Here is a 23,808-nt window from a genome sequence, read left to right as displayed (position 1 = left end):
AAGGAGCATAAACACTGCCAAATTAAGTGCAAGAGTATAATAAGGAAAGCCAAAGAGGGGTTTGAAGAACGGCTAGCCAAAACTCCAAAGGTAATAACAAAATGTTTTTTAAGTACATCAGAAGCAGGGGGGCCCCTTGATGATCAAGATACAAAAGGAGCGCTTAAAGATGATAAAGTCATTGCGGAGAAACTAAATGGATTCTTTGCTTCAGTCTTCACGGCTGATGATGTTAGGGAGATTCCCAAACCTGAACTGGCTTTTGTAGGTGACAAATCTGAGGAACTGTCACAGATTGAAGTGTCACTAGAGGAGGTTTTGGAATTAATTGATAAACACAACATTAACAAGTCACCGGGACCAGGTGGCATTCACCCAAGAGTTCTGAAAGAACTCAAATGTGAAGTTGGGGAACTATTAACTAAGATTTGTAACCTGTCTTTTAAATCGGCTTCGGTACCCAGTGACTGGAAATTAGCTAATGTAATGCCAATATTTAAAAAGGGCTCTAGAGGTGATCCCAGCAATTACAGACCGGTAAGTCTAACATCAGTACCAGGCAAATTAGTCGAAACAATAGTTAAGAATAAAATTGTCAGACACATAGAAAAACAAACTGTTGAGCAATAGTCAACATGGTTTCTGTAAACGGAAATTGTGTCTTACTAATCTATTAGAGTTCTTTGAAGGGGTCAACAAACATGTGGACAAGGGGGATCCAGTGGACATAGTATACTTAGATTTCCAGAAAGCCTTTCACAAGGTCCCTCACCAAAGGCTCTTACGTAAATTAAGCTGTCATGGGATAAAAGGGAAGGTCCTTTCATGGGTTGAGAACTGGTTAAAAGACAGGGAACAAAGTGTAGGAATTAATGGGTAACTAGTGGTGTTCCCCAAGGGTCAGTCCTAGGACCAATCCTATTCAATTTATTCATAAATGATCTGGAGAAAGGGGTAAACAGTGAGGTGGCAAAGTTTGCAAATGATACTAAATTGCTCAAGATAGTTAAGACCAAAGCAGACTGTGAAGAACTTCAAAAAGATCTCACAAAACGAAGTGATTGGGCAACAAAATGGCAAATGAAATTTAATGTGGATAAATGTAAAGTAATGCACATTGGAAAAAATAACCCTAACTATACATACAATATGATGGGGGCTAATTTAGCTACAATGAGTCAGGAAAAAGATCTTGGCGTCATCGTGGACAGTTTTCTGAAGATGTCCACGCAGTGTGCAGAGGCGGTCAAAAAAGCAAACAGGATGTTAGGAATCATTAAAAAGGGGCTAGAGAATAAGACTGAGAATATATTATTGCCCTTGTATAAATCCATGGTATGCCCACATCTCGAATACTGTGTACAGATGTGGTCTCCTCACCTCAAAAAAGATATACTGGCACTAGAAAAGGTTCAGAAAAGGGCAACTAAAATGATTAGGGGTTTGGAGAAGGTCCCATATAAGGAAAGATTAAAGTGGCTAGGACTCTTCAGCTTGGAAAAGAGGAGACTAAGGGGGGGATATGATAGAGGTATATAAAATCATGAGTGATGTTGAGAAAGTGGATAAGGAAAAGTTATTTACTTGTTTCCATAATACAAGAACTAGGGGTCACCAAATGAAATTAATAGGCAGCAGGTTTAAAACAAATAAAAGGAAGTTCTTCACGCAGCGCACAGTCAACTTGTGGAATTCCTTACCTGAGGAGGTTGTGAAGGCTAGGACTATAACAGCGTTTAAAAGAGAACTGGATAAATTCATGGTGGTTAAGACCACAAATTGCTATTAGCCAGGACGGGTAAGGAATGGTGTCCCTAGCCTCTGTTTGTCAGAGGATGGAGATGGATGGCAGGAGAGAGATCACTTGATCATTGCCTGTTAGGTTCACTCCCTCTGGGGCACCTGGCATTGGCCACTGTCGGTAGACAGATACTGGGCTAGATGGACCTTTGGTCTGACCCGGTACGGCCATTCTTATGTTCTTATGTTATATGTTCTTAAACTTCTTGGCATAATACATGCATTGTTGAGTACCTTAAAATCTTATAAAATGTAGGAGATTGTGTTGGGTATTGTCTAGTTTTATAGCAGATGCACCCTGGCCAGTATCTACAACTGTGGTCAAATATAAATAATTCTCATTTACACTAAAATCCCTTTACACTGCGCTGGCGGGCATACGTATACTGGAAGGTCTCTTTACACTGCAAGAGCCATGTAAAGGGGCCTTAGTATAAATGAAAATCAGGCCCAGTTATATCTTGGGATTTTGTCATGGGATGAGTAAATAATCTATTAAGATACAAAATAGTAATTTACAATAGTGAGTGCTGAAATAAGAAACTGATTTGACCTTTTTGCAACCTATGTGCAATTTTGCTTACTGAAAAGATAGAAAATGTGCTCATTTTTTTGAAGCCATTACTGTATGTGGTTATTGCCCATTTTATAAGATAACAAAAAAGCTTTGAAGAAGCTGTCAAGCCAAATGACATTTCAACATCTATCATACTTAGATCAATAACAGGATGAAGGAAAGATTCTATGGTGTTATAATCACAGCTGAGTACAGTTAATTCAGTTTTAAAATCGGAGAATATTACAGTGGTAAAAACATTTGAAATAACCGGTCTTACCGTCCTTTATATATGGATATTCTGGTAGGAGAAGTTAATGTCATTGATTCAAAGACTATAAATACATGAAAAGAACTATTGGCTAAATTCCACTCATGCCTGTGGAATGCCACGGAAAGCAGTGACAAAGTGTCCTGTGGCTCCTTATAGACTATCAGAAGTATTGGAGCATAAGCTTTCGTGGGTGGATACCCTCTTTGTCAGACATATTCACCCATGAAAGCTTATGCTCCAATACATCTGTCAGTCTATAAGGTGCCACAGGACTCGTTGCTTTTTACAGATCCAGACTAACACGGCTACCCCTCTGATACTGAAAGCAGTGGAATTGCACAGGTTTCATTCTGGGCCTAATTTGTCTTGTGGAACCTGTTCATCCTTATTCAGCGGGGCACTTAAGCATTAACATGAGTGGGACTCACGGATGTGATTTAAGTTAATCACGTGCTTATGTGCTTTGCTGAAGCGAAGCCCCGGTGCTGCTAAGTGATATAGAAAGAATTTAACTCCTCTCTGAGAGCACAGGTTGAGTTTGCAGGGCTGCCAGTTAGAGCAAAACCTATTTTTAACTTGTAAATGGAGACCAGTGAGAGAGAATAAACCTGGAACTCCATTAAACTATGATTGCAGTCACTTTACAAAGCTGAACTAGTCTTTAATGCATTTTGATATGAACTCCAAAACCAAACTGGGAGCATTTTAATATTAACTTTATTAAGCACATTCATCTTATTTCCCTCTAAAAAACGCCCAGATAATTAAGTGCAAAAACTGCTTGTGCAGAGCTCAGGCTGAAGAATTAAAATAGAAAAATCAGGAACTGCAAAATACAACCAATATTATTTTGACTGCATTGCACGTCGCAGGTATTTTGCGGCACATATTTACAAATGAGATAGTGTTATATATGTTTTTTCTTATGTCCTGAGGCATACATGTCCTATGTTGTATGAAGATTACCATAGTCAATTGTCTAACTGCCACAAAATCTCTTCTTATTAAGTGTATTTTGATATAAAACTGAACAATTAATTTAAGGGAAGACGGAATAAGCAAGTTTAGATGATACACTAGAAAGAATGGCAAATTGAAAACAAAATTAGCTGATCGAAACAGATTAACTCCATTTAATATTAACAACCTTGGGTTTTAGCATGGATAGAAAATGAGTCTTAAAGCTGGGAATACTGTTCTGTACATACAAATCCAGGTCCGGTAGTTTAAAAGTGTGTTTACAAATTTCCATTTTATTTTAACAGGCAGAAAGATCAGATGGTGTTTGTCAGTATGAGAGTGATGTTTAGGTATCTTGCCTAAAGCGACTGCCTGCTATCCAGTGTTCATCTTATTTTGACAGGAACTCTGTGTCCATGTAGAAAATTTGCCAAGTAAAAATTGTAATAAAAAGAAATAATAATCAGCCCAAACCCCGCAACAAGCTGTTAGCCTGTCTCACACTGATACTGACAGCTGCCAAATTTACTCACGGAGCCCCTTTATGTCAACAATCACTCTTGAGCCACTCTCAGTTTCCACGTTTCCATACAGTAGCGTGGTAGATCCTTTGTGTCATGTGCTTATTACAGATGACATTTCTGACATAGTGAGGCATACAGTGGAAGAAACATGACATGATTTTAATCCAGAGATGTCAGCACTGGCCAGTAACAATGCTGAAGACAGCGTATCATGGAAAAGTAGGTTCTCCGGTCTTTGATGGGGAAAGGAAAGAGACAGGTTTACGGGATGAGTCGTGGAGATTGTTTGACAGGTGCAATTTAGACTTTTGCAATAAAAAAAGGAGGAGGGAGAAAGGGGGATTAAAATGAACCAGTATCAAGAATGATAATCAAAATGGAGAAAATGACAAATGAGAGAGGGAGCAAAGAGCTAGGGGTGCATTGTTGGCTGGCATTCATGGTGAACATTATTTCTGATGAACTCTGGCTATCCTCCGAATCTCTTCATTCTTTCTCCACTATCTCTGATTTCTTTAGCAAGACAGTTGTACTGTAATTAGCATTTACCACTGCATAGAATGTAATGCAGCATGTCAAGTGACAAAGTGGAGAGTTGGTAGAAAAGCGATGGATTTCTGGACAGCCATAGAGTTTTTGCACAGAATATTTCTCGGTTCTTTATTTTACTAATTAACACATTTATTATTGCATTTATAAAATGTGTCCTATCCACATTGTGTCAGGATGCATGAATATAACATATACATACTTGCCTTTAACAAAGACCAATAATAACCCCATACCCCACCCAAACACATTAGCTAGCAATCTGAATCACTTTTAGGTACATAGAATCATAGAATATCAAGGTTGGAAGGGACCTCAGGAGGTCATCTAGTCCAACCCCCAGCTCAAAGCAGGACCAATTCCCAACTAAATCATCCCAGTCAGGGCTTTGTCAAGCCTGACCTTAAAAACCTCTAAGGAAGGAGATTCCACCACCTCCCTAGGTAACCCATTCCAGTGCTTCACCATTCTCTGAGTGAAAAAGTTTTTCCTAATATCCAGCCTAAACCTCCCCCACTGCAACTTGAGACCATTACTCCTTGTTCTGTCATCAGGTACCACTGAGAACAGTCTAGATCCATCCTCTTTGGAACCCCCTTCCAGGTATAGAATAGTGCATTATTGAGGCATGTGAGGCAGGCAATGCGTGTGCATGGCCTGTGTGAGTACTGCTGTAAAAATCTCTGAGCGAAAGCACAGGGACTCACCAACACCTGGAGTGGAGCGCTCACAGGGGCATCTCTTGCAGAACATCCGTTACTGCACAGGTGAGTAACATCCTCATTTCAAACCTATTTGATCGCACCCCCCCTTCTTTGTGTCTGTAGTAGTCTATCCTCCCTCCTGCCACACAAGAACAGATACTGATAAAAAAAAATCAACATGCAACTCTCACGAAATATTAATAACAGTAGGGCACTGATTCAAACAGAGCCAACGATCCATTATAATAAGAGCAAAAGGAAAACTGTGATTGTGGTCAATGCTTACAATTAAATGTGCACACCGCATCATAGCAAATGCATTAATGTACAGATGGTAACGACTTTTTATAATGCTATACAAGTTTAACAGACATCTGTCAAAATCCACAGCGCCATCTAGAGTCAAATGCACAGCGCCCTCTGAGGACCTAATATGTTTGGGGGAATTGGCTTTGCTGTGGGTAAAATATGCGCAGTAATTCCTCCCCCCAAAGCTTCTCATGCCCCCCCTCCCAGAATACATTCTACACTGCCCCAGGGCCTGTGGGCCTGCCCCCCATTTTGAGAACCTCTGGTCTAGAGACCTCGACCAAGTCAGAACCTCATAGTGCTGGGGGCTGTACAAACATATTGTAAATGACATTCTGAGTAAGGCCCTACTTGAGTCGTGGGATGATTGCCAGATAATTGCGGCTGAGTTGCGGAAAAGACATGGAAAATCACAGAAAAGTAATAATGGACCTTTATTAATTGCAGTAATTTGGAAAAGCCAAAGAAGGCCTATTTGTTTAAGAAAAATTTGCTGGAACAATATAAACACTCAAGCGTTATGTTATGCCTGCTAATTTTTTTGATAACCAGATATTTTGCTGCACCTATATTATGGTCATCAATGCACGGGGCTGACAGCAGGAGCCCAGCCACCTGGGGTTGATAGCGGGAACCCAGCCACCAGTCACCCAGGGGTGGTGGCTGGGGCTCCTGATGTCAGTCCTCCATATGGCAGGTTTCCTGCTGTCAGCTCAAAGGCAGACTGGAAATAAGGTGTAAGTTTTTAACAGTGAGGGCAATTAACCATTGGAACAATTTACCAAGGGTTATGGTGGAGTCTCCATCACTGGCAATTTTAAAATCAAGTTTAGATGTTTTTCTGAAAGGTTTGCTATAGGAATTGTTTTGGGAAAGTTCTCTGGCCTGTGTTATACAGGAGGTTAGACTAGATGATCACAATTGTTCCTTCTGGCCATGTAATCTATGAAATAAAGAGCAGAATGTAGGAAAAAAATGGTTCTTAGACCAGGCCTCATTACCTGAAGGTAAATCCTCTTATTCATATATATTGAGAAAGCAGTCAATGTAGTAATCAATTTGAAATGCTCTAGGTTAATTTAGATCAGTCTGAGCCATTTTTAACAAGAATATTGCTTGTTAAACAGATGTAAAAGATTTATGTAGGATGTTGTTACAAAATCCTCCAGAAATTATATGTATATAATTTATAGCTGTTTTTTGAGAACTGGAGTGTAAAAATAGAAATCTAAAATAATGGTTGAACCACCTACATAGCCTTAAGGGTTGTGAGGAAAATATTCCTGCATCATTATTTTAAATTGCTCTATATAAAATGTAGTGAGGACTCTCCAAGATTTACACGTAGAAGACAATTAGGAGAAGTAAATGTTAGATGTCAGCAGGAGCAGATGAGGAAAAAAAATCCAGATAAATAAGAATCATTAGTGAGAAGATGAACAAATGCTGCCTGACCTAACTAGCAAGTGAAATCAGGGAATTGGGGAGGGTAATTTCTCATACAGTCTGGGTAGCATGATCTCTTCTGTTTTCCCTGTGCTACTCATAAAAGAAGAGACTAAATTACAACTAATCAGGTACACATGTACATGTCCTTGTCTCTCTGCAAATTGTTTAAATCCTCTTATCCTGGAGAGATGCACTGTATTTTACATCCCTCTGAATCTCTGCAAATGTTCTTTGCCACAGCCAAAAATTAAAACAAAACAAACTGAAATAAAGCGGAGAACTGCTGCTATTCTCTCTCATTTTTAAAAGGGCAAAGGATGATGCTCAAACGTAATATTGTGGGTATTCATTAACAAGGTGTGTTCTGATAAAGCTCTGATTGGTAATTACTGGGGTCATCCAAATCAAATCAATAACCTTTCAATGTTTAAGAAACAGTTGACAACACTACGTGAAATATTAGGTACTCATTCTTTTGCATGCATGTGATCACTGCTGTAATTTTCTTCTTTCTACTGGCGCTTCATTAGCGATATTGAATTGCACCCACATTTATGCAAATGTACGGGGACCACAAGTTGGTCCAGCAGCCAGGTGAGATCAGGATAGCACAAGAGCCGCTAATGGATTAATACAGGTTAGCAGAAGCCTCTGGTGGTGTAAGCTGGTGTATTCATGTCATCTGGGGATCTGGCCCCTTGTGACTATGTAGGGACTTGTTTCATCCCAGTCTCTGCAGTATTTGAAGTTTATGGAGTTACACCAGCCTAAAAGTGATGTACCCAGGAGAAAAATCAGGCATCTTGTATTCCCAAGACTAGATAACACCAGTCCAGACCAATGTTCCTTCTAATTTTTCCCATCCATGTGCAGAATGAATTTTGCTATGTGCACCAATGTGGAGGTGTTATGTGGCAGGGGTGGGGCCGAGGGGTTCGGAGTGTGGGAGGGGGCTTGGGCTGGGGCAGAGGGTTGGGGTACAGGGTGTGCGGGCTCCGGCTGGGGGTGCAGGCTGGGGGGGTGGGGCCAGGGATGAGGATGAGGAGTTTGGGGTACAGATGTCAGGACCCGCATGAAAGCCCCCTGAGCTTATTTCTACCAGCTTAGGTTAAACCTGGTACACTGCCACCACCATGTGATTAAACAAGAAACAGGGAAAGGACCACTTGGAGTTCCTCTTCCCCCAAAATATCCCCCCAAGCCATTACAGCCCCTTTCCTGGGGAGGCTTGAGAATAATATCCTAACCAATTGGTTACAAAGTGATCAAAGATCCAAACCCCTGGGTCTTTGGACAATGGAAAAATCAGTCAGGTTCTTAAAAGAAGGATTTTATTAAAAAGAAAATGTAAAAACCATCTCTGTAAAATCAGGATGGAAAAATAACTTTACAGGGTAATCAGATTCAAAGAGCCCAGAGGAACCCCCTCTAGCCTTAGTTTCAAAGTTACAACAAAACATGAGCACTGAAAAATCGATGCACCAGCCATTCTGCATTCATCTCATGCACACACCCACTCATTTATACAGGTAACCTCTCTCTCTCTCTCTCTCTCTCTCTCACACACACACACACACACACACACACACACACACACACTCACACTCCCCCCTCTGTAGGTAAAATTCACAAGTTGAGAAAACAAACGAACACGCCTTGCTTGGCTGTTACTTACAAGTTTGAAATATGATAGACTTGTTCAGAAAGATTTGGAGAACATGGATTGATGTCCGCTCCCTCTTAGTCCCAAGAGCAAACACCACCAAAACAAAGAGCACATACAAAAGCCTCCCCCCCCCCCCCCCCCGCCCAAGTTTGAAAGTATCTTGTCCCCTTATTGGTCCTTTGGGTCAGGTGTCAGCCAAGTTACCTGAGCTTCTTAACCCTTTACAAATAAAAGGATTTTGATGCCTCTGGCCAGGAGGGATTTTATAGTATTGTATACAGGAGGGTTGTTACCCTTCCGTTTATAGTTGTGACAGTGGCCTCCTGCACGGCTGCACAGGCGCGCACCTCGGAGGGAACTTAGGTTCAGACTTCTTTTCACAAAACTCCACTCCTCAATAGGCTACTGAGTGATGGCACATTCAAGGGATGAAACACAAGATAATGGGTTTCATGAGGGTAGAACACTGTGGCCCGACAAATACTCAATGGTGGCTTTTCCATCTTACCCCTTTTATGTGTGTCATACACACAGTGGAATTGGGGACTAAATACAGGACATAGAGTGTCGGTGCTAAATTAAGAAAAATAATCTCGTCTTGAAACACAATAACTAACAAAGGCCAAAAGCTGAAATAAGAAATAAGCAAATGCAAGGAATATTTCTGAGGCATACCTCTAATCCTGCCAAGACCTAAATATGTTCCACAAAGGCCGTTACAGAGCAGAGGGAGAGAGACATTGGTTTTGCATGTGGAGATTACGTGGTGTGTAGACTAGCGTGCGACATTTTCTTTAATTTCAGTTTCCAAGAAATGATCTGATGGTTCATTATATCAATAATTATGCTCAAAGAGACATTTTCATTCCAAGCTCCTATTTTCAGGCACTTATAACTTTTGGGTAAAATTACCATTTAGATGGATAGTTTTCATGAATATTCTGAGTCTAAAGGAGATTTTTTTCGTGGGAGGAAATAAGTAGCACTGTGATAGGGGACTTGGAGGGCCAACAGCCTAGGGGTTAGCGCACCCAGTTTTTGGCCCCTTCCACCTCTGTCCAAGCAGTAGAGGTGCCTGTTCCTTACCTTAAGCCAGGATCTTTGGCTTTCCACCTGCATCTGGCCCTTGGCCTTTAAGGGAATGTGGCAGGGGGACCCAGGCCCTCCCTCCAGCCTCATGGGAAGCAACACTGGCAGCAAGTCCAAGTTCATTTCTCTGGGCCACTTCCTACCAATAAGTCCTTTCAATTTGGGGCATGTAGTCCAAATAGTCAGCTGCTTACCAGAAAAAGAGTCCAAAGAAGCAGAGCCCCGCAGGACCCACTGGTTCTCAAAGTGGGGGGCCGGTTGTTCAAAGAAGGCACTGTCTGTGACCCTTACCCACTCTGTGGTCTCCTCTCAGCTCAGCCTTCTCTGTGGCTTCTGGGCGAACGGTTCATCTCTCCTGCAGCCTGTCCTCCACCTGGTCTTCTGAGCTTCCTCTTAACCTGCTCCTCTAGTCGGAGCATGTTCGGCAAGCCCAGAGGTGCAGAGCTACCTGGTCCTGGTATTGCCTTTTAACCCCCTGGGGCCCAGTGTGGCACCATCACAGGCACTCATCACAGTCAGACTGTGTTTCCACCATGGCACTCTTAGCCACTTCCAGTCTGGCTGGTGTGGTAAGAGGAACAGGAATTGTATCTATTCTCCCCATATGACAGGGCCATACCACATTTTCAGCCAGCCTCTGATTTTTTTCTGTCCTATTTTGCACTTTCAAAAGGGGGTTGCATATATTTTTATAGTCACAATCAGTTTCACTACAGAAATGGGCATAAAACAAGGCAGGCCAAGACTGAAAATTTATTTATATTGTAGATTCACTCATCAAATTAACTGAAACCTTTCAACCAAATGTACGTGAGTGGAATGGGGGAGGAGCATTTACAAGAAGTGGCACTTCATCCAATTTAACATGCTACAAAAACTGGGAAGAACAGCAAAAGCAAAAAAATGTACAACTGACATTCATCCACATAGAGTGGATGCATGTGTAACCCCCATACTTTTATACTGTGTATATGTATGTACTGTGCGTATGTGTGTGTATATATGTAATGTATTGTAGAAACATTTTAGCAGCCAGCAGTTGCCAGGGCCGCCCAGAGGATTCTGGGGGCCTGGGGTCTTCGGCGGCGGGGGGCCCCTGCTTTGGTGGTAATTTGGCGGTGGGGGGTCCTTCCACTCCGGGACCCGCTGCTGAAGGGCCCCGAAGACCCACGGCGGGAGCCCCCCGCTGCTGAATTAGGACCCACCACCGAAGTGCAGCCCAGTCTTTGGCGGCAGGGGGCCCCCACCGCAGGTCTTCAGGGCCCTTCGGTGGCAGGTCCCGGAATGGAAGGACCCCCCCGCTGCCGAATTACCGCTGAAGACCCAGCTGCACTTCGGCGGTGGGTCCCGCTTCAGCAGTAATTCAGCGGCGGGGGTCCTTCCGCCCCGGAGCAGAAGGACCCCCCGCCGCCGAAGACCCGGAGCAGAAGAAGCTTCGGGGACCCAGGCCCCGTGAGAGTTTTCCGGGGCCTCCAGAGCGAGTGAAGGACCCCGCTCCAGGGGCCCTGAAAAACTCTCTTGGGGGGCCCCTGTGGAGCCTAGGGCAAATTGCCCCACTTGCCCCCCCCCCGGGCAGCCCTGCCAGTTGTGATATATATTATATATATAAAATCAGTAAAACAATGAAGAACAAGGTCTATACCCATTTCTTGATTTCGGCACAGTTATATAGTAAGAACATGAATCTCCCCAGCTTTCCAGAATTGAAACCTCATATTCATAAGTACTATTCCCACTGTGACCTTACTTGATCATAGATCTCATATATCTATCCAACCAATCAGAATGCATCCCCCTAGCCTTTGATGAGGCAGAGAACACCACATCTCTGCTTAATTCTGGTGTTTCGTTTTTACATTTAAATATTCTAGAAATTGTTGAGAAATGTCAGTGCAATATTTCTACTATTCAAGTATTTTTAAACAAACACCATATCTTTTAAAAAATTGCTGCCTCTGGAAGAGCAGTGATAAATTGGACTAAATGTCCATAAAATTAAGTCAATTTTCTGGAGTGAGGTGAAAAATCTGTTGTATACAAAAGGAAACTGTTATGAATTAGGAGATAGAAAGTAGTTATCTTTTCACAATGGCTTGTTTTTTCCTATTTGTATGCTGCGTATTTTTTTTTAAAAAGGAATATGTAAACACAGCTGCATTCTGCAGTATAGTACTTCCAAGCAAAGACGATTAAACATGACACACACACACTTCCGTATATTAGTTGATGTCAAGGACAGAATGAAAATGCAACACACTGGTATTGGAGAAATCAAAATAATTTTCTTTCTGTAAAGTCTACAGTGTTTAAGAGAAGAGTGCTATTTATTTATTTATGGCTTCTTCTCAAGAATAATTAGGTCCCGAATCAATAAGGAAGCTAAATACCTTTAAGAGCATACGTCCATCCCTATTGAAAAAAGCATTTAAGCACATGCTTTAGTCCCATTATTATCATTAATGATTTTCCCTTCAGAACTGGAGACAGTGATGTTTCCTTGAGTTGCACTAGCAGTGCATTAAGCTGAGGCTGGAAAACATAGCTGGAAAGTGGCCTCAGGCTGCTCTGAGCTAGCACAATGTATAGGATATATAGAGACGGATCCAAGCCACAGCATTTAGATATAGATTCAGATTTTGAACACTCGCAAATTCAGAAATGTTTAGATATATGGTTTTGGTTTGGCCCAAATTTGGGTCTGGGTTTGAAGTTGAAGCTCCTACTTTTCAAAGAATTGGAGTATTTGGACCTAGGGATTTGGTGCAGGCCCATCTCTAATGGAAAGCCTTTACACTAGGTCTGAGTTACTTGACTTCCTTATCCTGGGATATGGTGCAGCTGCTTTGCACAACATTGCAGGCACAGTCTGGCCCTAAAACTGGTGTAGCTGGGTAGGGTGGGGAAACCACCCCAGCAGAGGGGGAATATGCCTCTGGTATATATCTGGTGTGGTGGCTTCTACGCCACAGACACCCAGCTGCTGATATAGAGATGTGGCCAGTGGCAAGGAGCTGGGACTGAAGCTTCCCTACACCTTTCTCCTCTCCATTTTCTGTTCTTGAGGCTACGGGCAGCTGACATAATATAGAGCTCATGTTACACCAGAGCTGACACACAGCTGGTCCAGGATGTAGGATACAACATCCTCTGGACTTGCACTGGGTAGTCCTGGGCCACAGCCAAGGATCTTGGCCGCTGTCTATCCAGAAACATCCTTGCCAGGCTTCAGAGGTTGACACAGTTGTCTCTGTTCTCTGTTGCATGGTCTTATCTGGATCAAGATAGGGACACCCTATTCTCAGTTCCTGGTCCCTGCCATTGAACTGCCTCTCAGAGTATGTCAGTGTTGTTGTAGCCGTATTGGTCCCAGGATATTAGAGACACAAGGTGTGTGAGGTCATATCTTCTATTGGGCCAACTTCTGTTGGTAAGAAAGACAAGCTTTCAAGAAGCTTGTCTCTCTCACTGACAGAACTTGGCCCAATAAAATATATGACCTCACCCACCTTGTATTTCAGAGTATATTCACAGAATCCCTTTGACAGGGTTTAGTGGAAGGCTTTTTCTATTTGAGCCAGTTCATTTTTGACTGGTTTCTTTTCAGTTGTTCACCAGTTCTTCCTTTTAGTGGCATTTCCTCCTTGTTTTTTGTTGGTGGGAGTCATATGAGCAAATTAAATATGACAGATGAAGAGGAACATGAGTTCACATAAGAAAAAGTCCTCTGAATATAAGTATGTGAATATATATGAGTGTGTGTAACTAGAACTTTTCTGCACAAATGAGTCTGCAACCATTTGCAGTTGATTTTCTCTTTCTTGCAAAACGCTTATTGAAATGATTAAGCCTATTTTTGTGGAGTATAGAAATTTATCTTTATTTGCCATTTTCTCTCTTTCAGCTCTTCTTTATGCAACTATTTTTGGAAATGTCACCACCATTTTCCAGCAAATGTATGCCAACACCAACCGATACCATGAGATGCTGAACAATGTGAGGGATTTCCTCAAATTATATCAAGTCCCAAAAGGCCTTAGTGAACGAGTCATGGATTATATTGTCTCAACATGGTCCATGTCAAAAGGGATCGACACAGAGAAGGTATGAGTGCATGAGGTAAAAATCCAGATATTGTACCTTTCAATCCATTGTGTCCTTTCAAGTAGAATAAACAGGACTGAGTACTGTAAACACGCTGGCTAAAAAGATCTGAACCACATGTGATTCCATTAATACTTTCATAGTTGTGTTCAGAGAGAGGGAGCTGGTTTAAAATTAGGGGGAAAAATGGAAACATTGGCAATTTTAAAAGTGTGTTTTGTTACCCTGCTTTTCAATATGGTCTGACTTTCCATTTTCCAGATTTTCCTTGGAATTATTTAAACTTTTTTTGTGTTTTGGGATTTGAAATTAAAAAAAACAGTTTTTGAAAAAATTGAGAGGGTGGGGAGGAAGAGAAAAATCTCAAAAATGATACACTTCATTTTTGGGGAAAAACACCACATTTGACGGGGCTGAGTAATCCAAATTGGCAATACAGAAATAACTAATAAAAACACTGAAACCCAACAAAACATTTTGCAGAGCAACTAGCAGGCTAAATATTTTAGTTCCCCATTTTTTTGTAAAATGGAAAATGTACATTTCATTAAGCATTCCTCTTTGTAAAAGGCCACATGTCAGCAATTTTATTCTGTTAAAAATATATCCAACAGCACTTTCCATACATATTACACATACTAGCAGAAAACTATCCTTTACTCACTTTGGTAGTTCTAGTGCTTGCTGCTATCATAAAATATAATAATAATAATAGTAGCAGTAATGGTAAGAGAATAAAAATCAGTGTATCATTGTGGTCTGGTTAAAAGGTGAGTAGCAGAGCACTGATTGGCTCAGGAGATTGATAACTGGATATAGATCTTTTCTGCTCTAGTTCCTGATCCAAAGCCCACTGAAATCATTGGGTGTTTGGACTTTGAATCAGGTCTTAGGTCACCATTTGGAATCTGGCGCAGGTCAGTAGTGACTGAAAGTTGTTACCATCTGAGGGTTTGTTAGCATTTATGAAATGATTTCAGTTGCCTTGGACCAGTTCCCAGTGGACGGAACCATAATTGCTACCATCACAGTTAGCACAAGATTTAATAGACACGGAGACTGACCTCTTTGAGGTGTCCTCTCCAGGCCTGGGCTGAAGGCCCTTTGGCAGGGAAGTTTGGGAAAGCTTGTGTTCCTGCTAGTCATTTTATACCTGCTCTATTGCTTAAGAAAGGAGACTAGGGGTGAGATCTTCAGTTGGTGTGAGTTGGCCGAGCTCCACTGACTTCAGTGGATTTATGCTGATTTACGCCAGTGGGGAACTGGACATTAAGTGTCTAGTACTGAGAACCCTAAAGCCCACTTGAGAGAGAAAAACTTGTGATAGAATATTGCTCTGCTCTGCTACAGTTCTTGTTTCGGTTAACTGTATTGCACTGTGTGGTAGGTGTAATCTGAGTTCCACCAGAACCTATCTCACTATAACATGACCAAATAGAATTATTGTGAGAACAAGGACAGCTTTATGTCTTCTTATAAACCCATACAATGATAGTTATCAAACTAATTAACCTGAATTAGCAATTAACTTCCAAAACTGTGCAACTTTTGTGTATGTTATGTTAACCGATAAGGCTTTCGGTTTCTTGGATTCTTGTAGTTCAGTATGCCTGATTCTTTAATATGTTAATTTCAGCTCCATTTATACAGTGACATTCTAACTTCCAAATGTGTTCATACAGTTTGTTAATAACAAATTTGTTGTAATTGCTGTAAATGGACTCAGTTCTGCTGTGAAAAGCCAAATATGTGTAAAAATTCAATTTTCATTCTCATTTATCTCCTTTCAATTATTTCTGCTGCAGTTCCATTAGACTTTGATTGTGCTTTGCAGTTAATTAGAAGAACCTTTGCTTTAATTACTGAGATTTCCTTCCATTATTTCCACATATCCAGTTTAATAGATTATAAAAATGCAGTTATAGCCCATAAACATACTGATCATTGGCTTTTAGTAAGCAGCATTCACTTGTCTGCATAGTAGTAGTGGTTGCTTAGCTAGATAATTAATAAGGCCATAAAATCTGTGATTTAGGTTTTTAACAGTATTCCTACACTGGAGGCCTGCCTAACGTAGCTCCTGATCTAAACACCATTTAAGTCAATGGAAAGACTCCTGTTGACTTCAGTGGCTTTTGGATCAGGCCATTAATGCTTTTATGTAGTACAGTTTTTCAGTTAAAATATTTTATTGACAGCCAGTGAGAGAGTAGCTATACAATGGTTACAACTTTTAAAATATTCCATTACACAGCGTCCAGCAAAGGCTATAAACCTTCAATGGCTACTGCGCAAGTACCTTGCTGCGACTGCTGTGAGCAGCATTGAAGCAAATGGGGGTCTTCATGGGTGCAGCAACTTGCATGCTGTCAGCTGCACGATCAGAGCCGAAATTCAGATTTCTTAGGGGAAAGATGGAAAGCTGTGTGTAGATCGCTGGCAGTCACATGAGCCATCCGAACTTTGAATTCTGAAATGAATTATGAAACTTCTCAATTATAACAAATGAGAAAATGTTGTATTTCCTAGTTGGCAAACCTAAAAAATACAGCAGTCACATACACTAGATCCTTTCCTTCATGTTCGGGGTCTATTTAGCACTTTACAAACCACTTAAGGTAGGAATGTTTAAAAAAACCATTTGGGAAAAATCATACGATCTCTATTAAAATTTGGGGGGAATAAAAACAGCCAGGTCACACGTCATAGAATTTTTATTTACTGTGTGTGCAATACAACAGTCACAATGAAGATAGGAAAATATCGCACCAAGTGATTCACGAGCTGACATCCTCTTAAATAATGTGTCTCCAATTCTCTGGGGCCTGGTAACTTTTCTATGCTGAAAACTTTTCCATCTTTTGATCATAAGCTTGATTTAATCCTGCAGTAGAAATATAGACGAGAAAGAAAAGAACTGTTATATTTGTTGGTCCACCTCTGTGCCACAGTAGAATTGTTCCCAGTGGTACATTTCCTAGTTTTTATATCCAGCCTGGTTTTAAAAATCCCTGGTGATGGGCTTCAACCAACCCTGGGAGACTAGCACAGCCTAATGTATCTCACTGTAGGAGAGTTTTTTTAATGAAATTCAACATATAGTTTCCCTTTCTTAATTTCATCTAGTGCTCACGCTCCTGTCCAGGTGATCAGTAATCTATCCCGAGAGTCATTGCTCCTGTGTTTTTCATTCCTCACTTCCTTCAAAACCAAATGTATGTCTCCAGCACATTCATCTAGACTATCATTATGCATAGCATTCTCTCTCCTACTCCTTACATTTGGGTAGACATTTTAGTATATTACTATATTTCTTATTCTTCAGCAAAGATTTCTTTTAACTGCGCAAATAATTAGGAAAAAAACTCTAAACGTTGGCAATTGTTAATATTTATGGATGGTTTTCCTCCACATAGGTATCATTACTGGAGCTGAGTGAATAACAGATTTTTCAGTTGGCTGGAAATTCCAAAAAATAATAAAAATAAAAAGTCATTTCAGCTTGACCACAATTTTCTTTACGTTTTGGCCAATCGAAACATTACAAAAATTGATTTTGGTCAAACTGTTATGTTTCATTCTCGCCAAGATAAAATGTTTCATTTAGATTTCAAGCATTTTTAACATGTTTAATTTTTAAAATAAAATGTAAATTAATGTTGAATGGAAAAGTCGCTTTGAATTGAAAAATTGAAACATTTCATTCAGATAATGTCAAAATGAAGCATTTTTTTCATATTGTTTGTTTTTATTTTCAACTAAAACAATTTGGCATATTTGAGATGAACTCATGAAACATTTCAGCATTGCCAAATTTGCATTTTTCACCCCCAAAAAAGTTTCAGCCAAACAGTTTCATCCAGCTCTACTGATTACATCTTCATTAGTTCCAAATAAATATACTTTATTGCTCACTTTGCATTCACGTGTGCATTATGATGTCATTTCCCCCCATTATTAGGATACATTTCAGTCAGTCAAGCATGCAGCACAACTCAGCACATTGAAATGATTTTTTTTCTTTAAATCAAATACAGTGAATAGAACAGCTCACATTTTGACACAAAATTATGCAGTTTTTTCTGGTGATGAACAACTGTATTGTATGTAACTACAGAGCAATATATCTTGATAAAGTCTAGTAGTTTTTGTGACAGCTAAGGTTGAGCTTGAGACTAAAATATAAGTAAACGCCTTTGCTGGGAATGCTATACCTTTAACAAATGTGCTTTAATTAATTGTTACAAATATCATTCAAATAGTGCAGTTAAAGATCTATTCTTAGTCATATATGAGATACTAGCATTTAATGCCATTGAAGATCTCGCTCAGACCAACAACAAAGAAGAAATCCAGAGAGCTTAGTGTTTGGTTCTTGTGCAGATACACAGTGCGGGCAAAGTGAAGGTTGACTAGATGTTACTCATTTCCCCAAAGAAGGCAATGAAGAAAAGGGCCATAGATCCAGAGCTGGTTGCCTGAAGTAAAACCCCTTTCAGATGGCCCGATCTAATGCCCATTGACTTTGGTGTGTGCTGGATCAGACCCCGAACTTCCACACTGCAGAGCTGTGCCGTAAAGCAGTGGCTCTCAACCAGGGGTCTGGAACCCACTGGGGGGCTGTGAGCAGGTTTCAGGGGGTCTGCGAAGCAGGGCTGGCATTAGACCTGTTGGGGCCCAGAGCAGAAAGCCGAAACCTCACTACCCGGGGCTGAAGCCCAGGGCTCCAAATACCACCAACCGGGGCTGAAGCCGAAGCCTGAGGAACTTAGCTTTGCGGGCCACCTGTGGCATGGGCCACCTGTGGCATGGGGCACCAGGCAATTGCTCTGTTTGCTACCCCCTAATGGTGGCCCTGGCTTTTATATGCAGAGAAACAGTTGTTGTGGCACAGGTGGACCATGGAGTTTTTATAGCATGTTGGGGGGGGGCCTCAGAAAGAAAAAGGTTGAGAACCCCTGGCCTTAAAGGACCAATCTAGGCTGGGTCTTTGGTGATAATTTGTCCTCAAATTTCATCTTCAACCCACAGTGCTCATTGTTCTTTCTCACTCCTCCTTCCTGCATGCCTATGAATAGCGAATGGATGAAACTAAGAGTGTCCCTTGATTTGTATTATTTAAACTGAAGCAAGTGGCCTGTGATCAATCATCTTAAAACATTTAGAAGTCAAAGCTCTAACATTGACAGCTAGGACAGTACACACAATACATTGCATATGCACTGTACATACCATAATATGATAATACATAGCTCATATGTAGGAGGGAATTTGTTTTTATACAGCTCCTTTCATGCTCAAGGTATCTTGGTTATTTACCCAGTAATGAATTAAATTTAGATCGTGAGTAAATTCATGGGAAAATGCAGCAGCCATTATATATTTAAAAGTCCCTCAAAGGCAGCATTGCACATTAGAACCTGTTCTTCTGAGAGAGAGAAATGTGAGCCAGAACATTCTCTGAATATGATCTTTTAAGTAGTTGTAAAAATATTTATAGTAACAGCCTGAGATATTAAAATGTTCACATTGAATTTGAGCTTCTTAGTTTTAATCAAAATGTGCTTGACAGCAAATGAAACATTAATAGGTTGCAGTTTTCCTCTAAAAATAGGTCATTACACATGAACCTGCACAACCGTTCGTTTGCATCCAGCAGTTTCTATGAAGGTCCCATTTCTCCTGTGAAATGTCAATAAAGCTGAAAGATTTTCCTTCCTTTGACTCTTAGTTAAAGTTTGGCTTGAGATTCTCTTAGAAAGTAATAAAATCAATGGCCAGATAATTTTTAACATGATTTAATGATCCACTTTTCAATAAAAGACACAGGTTGAAAGGAAACAATTTATTTCTCAGTTTTCATGTAGGAATCTATCTGAGCCAGTTTCACGTTGTAACTCCTGAAGTGGAAACAACGGGAAAACAATACAGCATTAAAACTATTCATTACTAATGGCATGACCCAATATGCAATAATGCAGAAGAGACAGGACTATGGTAAATATTTTCAGGCTGCAATTTTATGAATCATAAATCTCAGAAAATGCAAGAGAATTCAGTCCCCTCCACTGCTAGTGAGATCTTCAGTGGCCCTATGAAATATTGTTGACACCCCAGTACTGAAACCTGAGATTCATGAGCTCATGACGTCTCTCCCAGTATCCTGATGCCCTGTAAAATCAGGCTGCTATTTCTACATGGTCTCATCATGGAAACTTGTCTGTATGGTCTCTACTGCCATCTATCCCTACCACCAGCACAGTCCTCATACTGTAAGATCAGGAGCACAGGTTCTCTGTTCTTGCCATGCAGAATTTGCACCATATACAAGGTGCAACAACCGTGAAATGTACATATGATTCCAGACTCAACAAGAAAAATAAAATAATCTGGACAAATATTGCCTCAACATTGTAAGGGCTGGCTTGTCAGCAGCGGGTGAACAAGAAGTCTCCCTCACCTCCCAGAACTGTTCAAGGGCCACTCACCATTGCAGTCCACTCCCTCTTGGAGAGCAGGATGCAGAAAAGGGAAGAAACTGAACCATGGGCCACCCGCCTTTCGCACAGGCCTACAGAACAGGGTCTGTGTACTGGTGGGAGCACTCTGCTCCCTCCTAATGAATGGTGCTGTTTACTTGCCTCCTGTGCACAACCAGCAGCACCAAGATGGTGCCTATGTAATCCATACCCACTCAGGGTTTGTCTACACAGCAGCTGGGAGGCACAAGTCCCAGCTTTGGTAGATGCACCGTGCTTGCTGTCCTTGGGCTAGTGCCCCAAAATAGCAGCGTGGCCATGTGGCACAGGCGCTGGTTCAGGCTAGCCACTCAAGTACGTACCCAGGTGGATGGGTGGGACTGTACTTGGGTGGCTAGTGTGAGCAGCCGAATGTCCTGCTGCTGATATACTGCTATTTTTAGCATGCCAGCTCAAAGAGCTAGCGCAGGTATGTCCACCCAAGGTGGGAACATACTCTCAGTAATGCTGTGCCCCTGGTTTGTCACGAGAGGGAGAACTGAACCTGGGACATCTAGATCTTAAAACATGAGCCTTTACTGCTTGAGCTAAAAAGATATGTCTGTTAGCTAAGGCAGTGGCAGCCCCATCAATCAGTTTCTGTGACCCAGCCACCACTTGAGGGTGACAGAGTGCCACAGTGAGTGGTTATGTTTGCTCCTGCCGAGGCAATGTAGCTTTGTACTGCTCCCTCTGCAGGGCTGAGATGCAAAGTCTAGCCTCAGGGAGAATCTTTTCTTTGTATCCTTTGACATCTGAATGATCCCCTTATTTAATGACACTATGGCCCAGATTAAAACAAAAAGTTCCCCATGTCAGTGGTAGGACTGGCGCCTGGAATTTTTTGTCAGTCCCAAAACTGTGGGTGTATTTTATTTTTTTATTTTATTTTATTGCTGGAGATGGTGAGATTCTGCAGTGTGAATCTCAAGATTTTTTTTCTTATCGCAAAAACTGGTGTTACCATGAGTTTCTTAATGATATTGGCTAACTTCTAATGTACTTTGTCACCTCAATGAGTTGTGTAATGTCTATATTTTTGATATGTGTATAGTAGGACTTAAAGGGATGAAAACTCCCTCTGTAGTGTACCTACATAACACAGTGTGGGATCTTACACCTTGTATCATCTGTACATTTCATTAACGTGCTCATTACTATATTTTCCAGAGCATTTATTAATCTATTAAAAAAATCAAACCAAACCTTCCAGCAGTTACATCCCCACAGCATAATATAGTGTAATTTATCATCACCAGTTGTTTCACGACCAACAGCCAGTTTTTATCCGTGTTGAGAAGATTGAATTTAATTTAATCCAAACTAATTTGTAGCCATTTCTGTATATTTCCAACACTTGTTAGTGTTATTCAATTAAGAAATGTTCCTTGTTGTTACTGTACTGCCAATTCTGTCTCAATGCTCTGGTCACCAGTGTAATTCATATTCTTTATTGCTTAAAAAATTTAATTAAGCTCAGTTTGCAGATCTGGTGCTTTCAACATTTAAAGCAAACTACATAAGAGACCTGAAGAAGATCTCTGTAGAGCTTGAGCGCTTGTCCCTTTCACCAGCAGAAGGTGGTCCAATAAAAGATATAACCTCACCGACCTTATCTCTCTCTTGGAACTTTAGACAGTTCAACTCAATAGTAACAAACCGTCCTTGTTTACGTTAAATACTCAATGCTAGCATGTTCCATCCAATCTATTAAAAACAGTCTTAATCCATGCAGGGTTAATAACACTGATCAATCTGCCTAATTATTTGTAAAAAAAACCCAATTTACAGTATGAAAGTGCTCGGTGATTGCATATCAGCTGTTTCTTAACTTTGCCTCCTAAGCAGCCCATTGTGAAATTTATGGCCAGATTTTCAAAAGAGCTCAGCACCTGACTTAATGAGTTTTTATGCAAATCCAGTCAGTTTCTTTGGGTGCCTAATGGGAACTGAGCTCTTTTGAAAGTCTGACCTTGATTGTGGCTGCTGAGCACTTCTGAAAATCTAGCTCTTAATGGCCTCTTCCCAGCAAGGAATTGATCTGGGGGCTCCCAGACAAAAGTGGGCATACTCTCCCCCCCACCCCCCAGTCGAAGTTCATTTTGTGTAAAAGTTATTCTGCCACCACTGAATAAATCTCATGGCTGGTGCGGCGAGAGAATGAGAATTTAGATCATTATAAGTCCGCTTCAGTATGTGATTTGTCAACCTGGTATTCCCTGACATGACTTCAGAGATATTGTCATGTCCATGAAGCCATTCAGCAGCCTTCTCAAACTGCAGAAGATTTCAGAAATATATAAAATGGTTCCAGCAGACATTATTTATACACTGTCTTAATCCACAATGTCTTTATTTTAATTCATTTGCCAGTCTTGCAGCTCTTTTATAATCTCTGCTCCGTGTAGAAATCTGTGAACTATTCTGAAGGGTTATTTTAAACTGCCTAAGTACACTTAGAAAATGCTAGGAGGAAAAAAAAATCAGATGAGCCTCCTTGGGAATTTTACTGTTCCCTTCCAGGTCTCAAGTTTAGCACAGAGACATAGATGTACTGTACCATTTATTTCTGAGTATTCCAGAGCTTTTAATACCATTGTCACAAGTCTCTGGCTACACACATAAACATCTCACTCACCGTCTAAACTGCACATATTCAGAGATAGAACATAGCATCTTCGTTCTAGAAATATGAACGACTACCACATGTGCTGAAGGAAACTGTCTATCTGCTGTGATTGTATTAGGGCTTATATCCTGTGTGGCCTGGCTTGAAGATGATGATAAAATCAAATCTGAACATTCTTTTTGTAAGCAACTGAGCAAGTTTGATTTTCCACTCAGAAGAGGGCACCTCTTCGGTGCATTACTTGATCTCAGCAGTTAAGCAAAGCTGTCCCTCAGGTATTAGGAGTCCGCTGTGGTTCAATCCAATAGATACCAGTCTATGGCTTCACAGATGCAAATGTCACCATGAACATGTGACACAGAACTCAGAACCTTCTCTGTTAAAAATCAGAGGATTCTATCAACTGAGCTAAAGCAGGTTTTTCTGCATAGGGGGATTCTACATTGCTGCAAAAATGAAAGGCAGAGGGTAGGGGGTTCTGTTCTTTATGATGTTTGGATGATTAGCAATAGTTACTGACTCTGAAGTCTGCGGCCACAGATTTATTACATAGAACCCTGCAGACTGCATTCTCCCAAGCTTATGCTCTGAAGCTATCAAATAGTAAAGCATTGTAGTCAGCAACCTTCATATTGATTTGTTCATAAAACAAGGATTCCACGCACACACAAAAAAATAAA

The 23,808-nt window shown here is 40.9% G+C and overlaps 1 protein-coding gene across 4 annotated transcripts in view; it reads left to right on the top strand.

Moving 5' to 3' along the window:
* KCNH5 (potassium voltage-gated channel subfamily H member 5) overlaps positions 1 to 23,808 on the top strand; it is a 223,407-nt gene that overhangs the window by 141,319 nt on the left and 58,280 nt on the right. For all 4 annotated transcript variants that reach the window (XM_039538887.1, XM_039538889.1, XM_039538886.1 and 1 more), the window contains one exon: positions 13,782 to 13,981. In XM_039538887.1, the coding sequence (XP_039394821.1) occupies positions 13,782 to 13,981 (200 nt within the window). The remainder of the gene's footprint in view (positions 1 to 13,781; positions 13,982 to 23,808) is intronic.

This window comes from Mauremys reevesii, linkage group 4 (assembly GCF_016161935.1).
Source record: "Mauremys reevesii isolate NIE-2019 linkage group 4, ASM1616193v1, whole genome shotgun sequence".
In the NCBI taxonomy this organism is placed as follows: Eukaryota; Metazoa; Chordata; order Testudines; family Geoemydidae; genus Mauremys; species Mauremys reevesii.
Note: the sequence above shows the minus strand (reverse complement) of the source record. Positions and strands in the feature narration are given on the sequence as shown.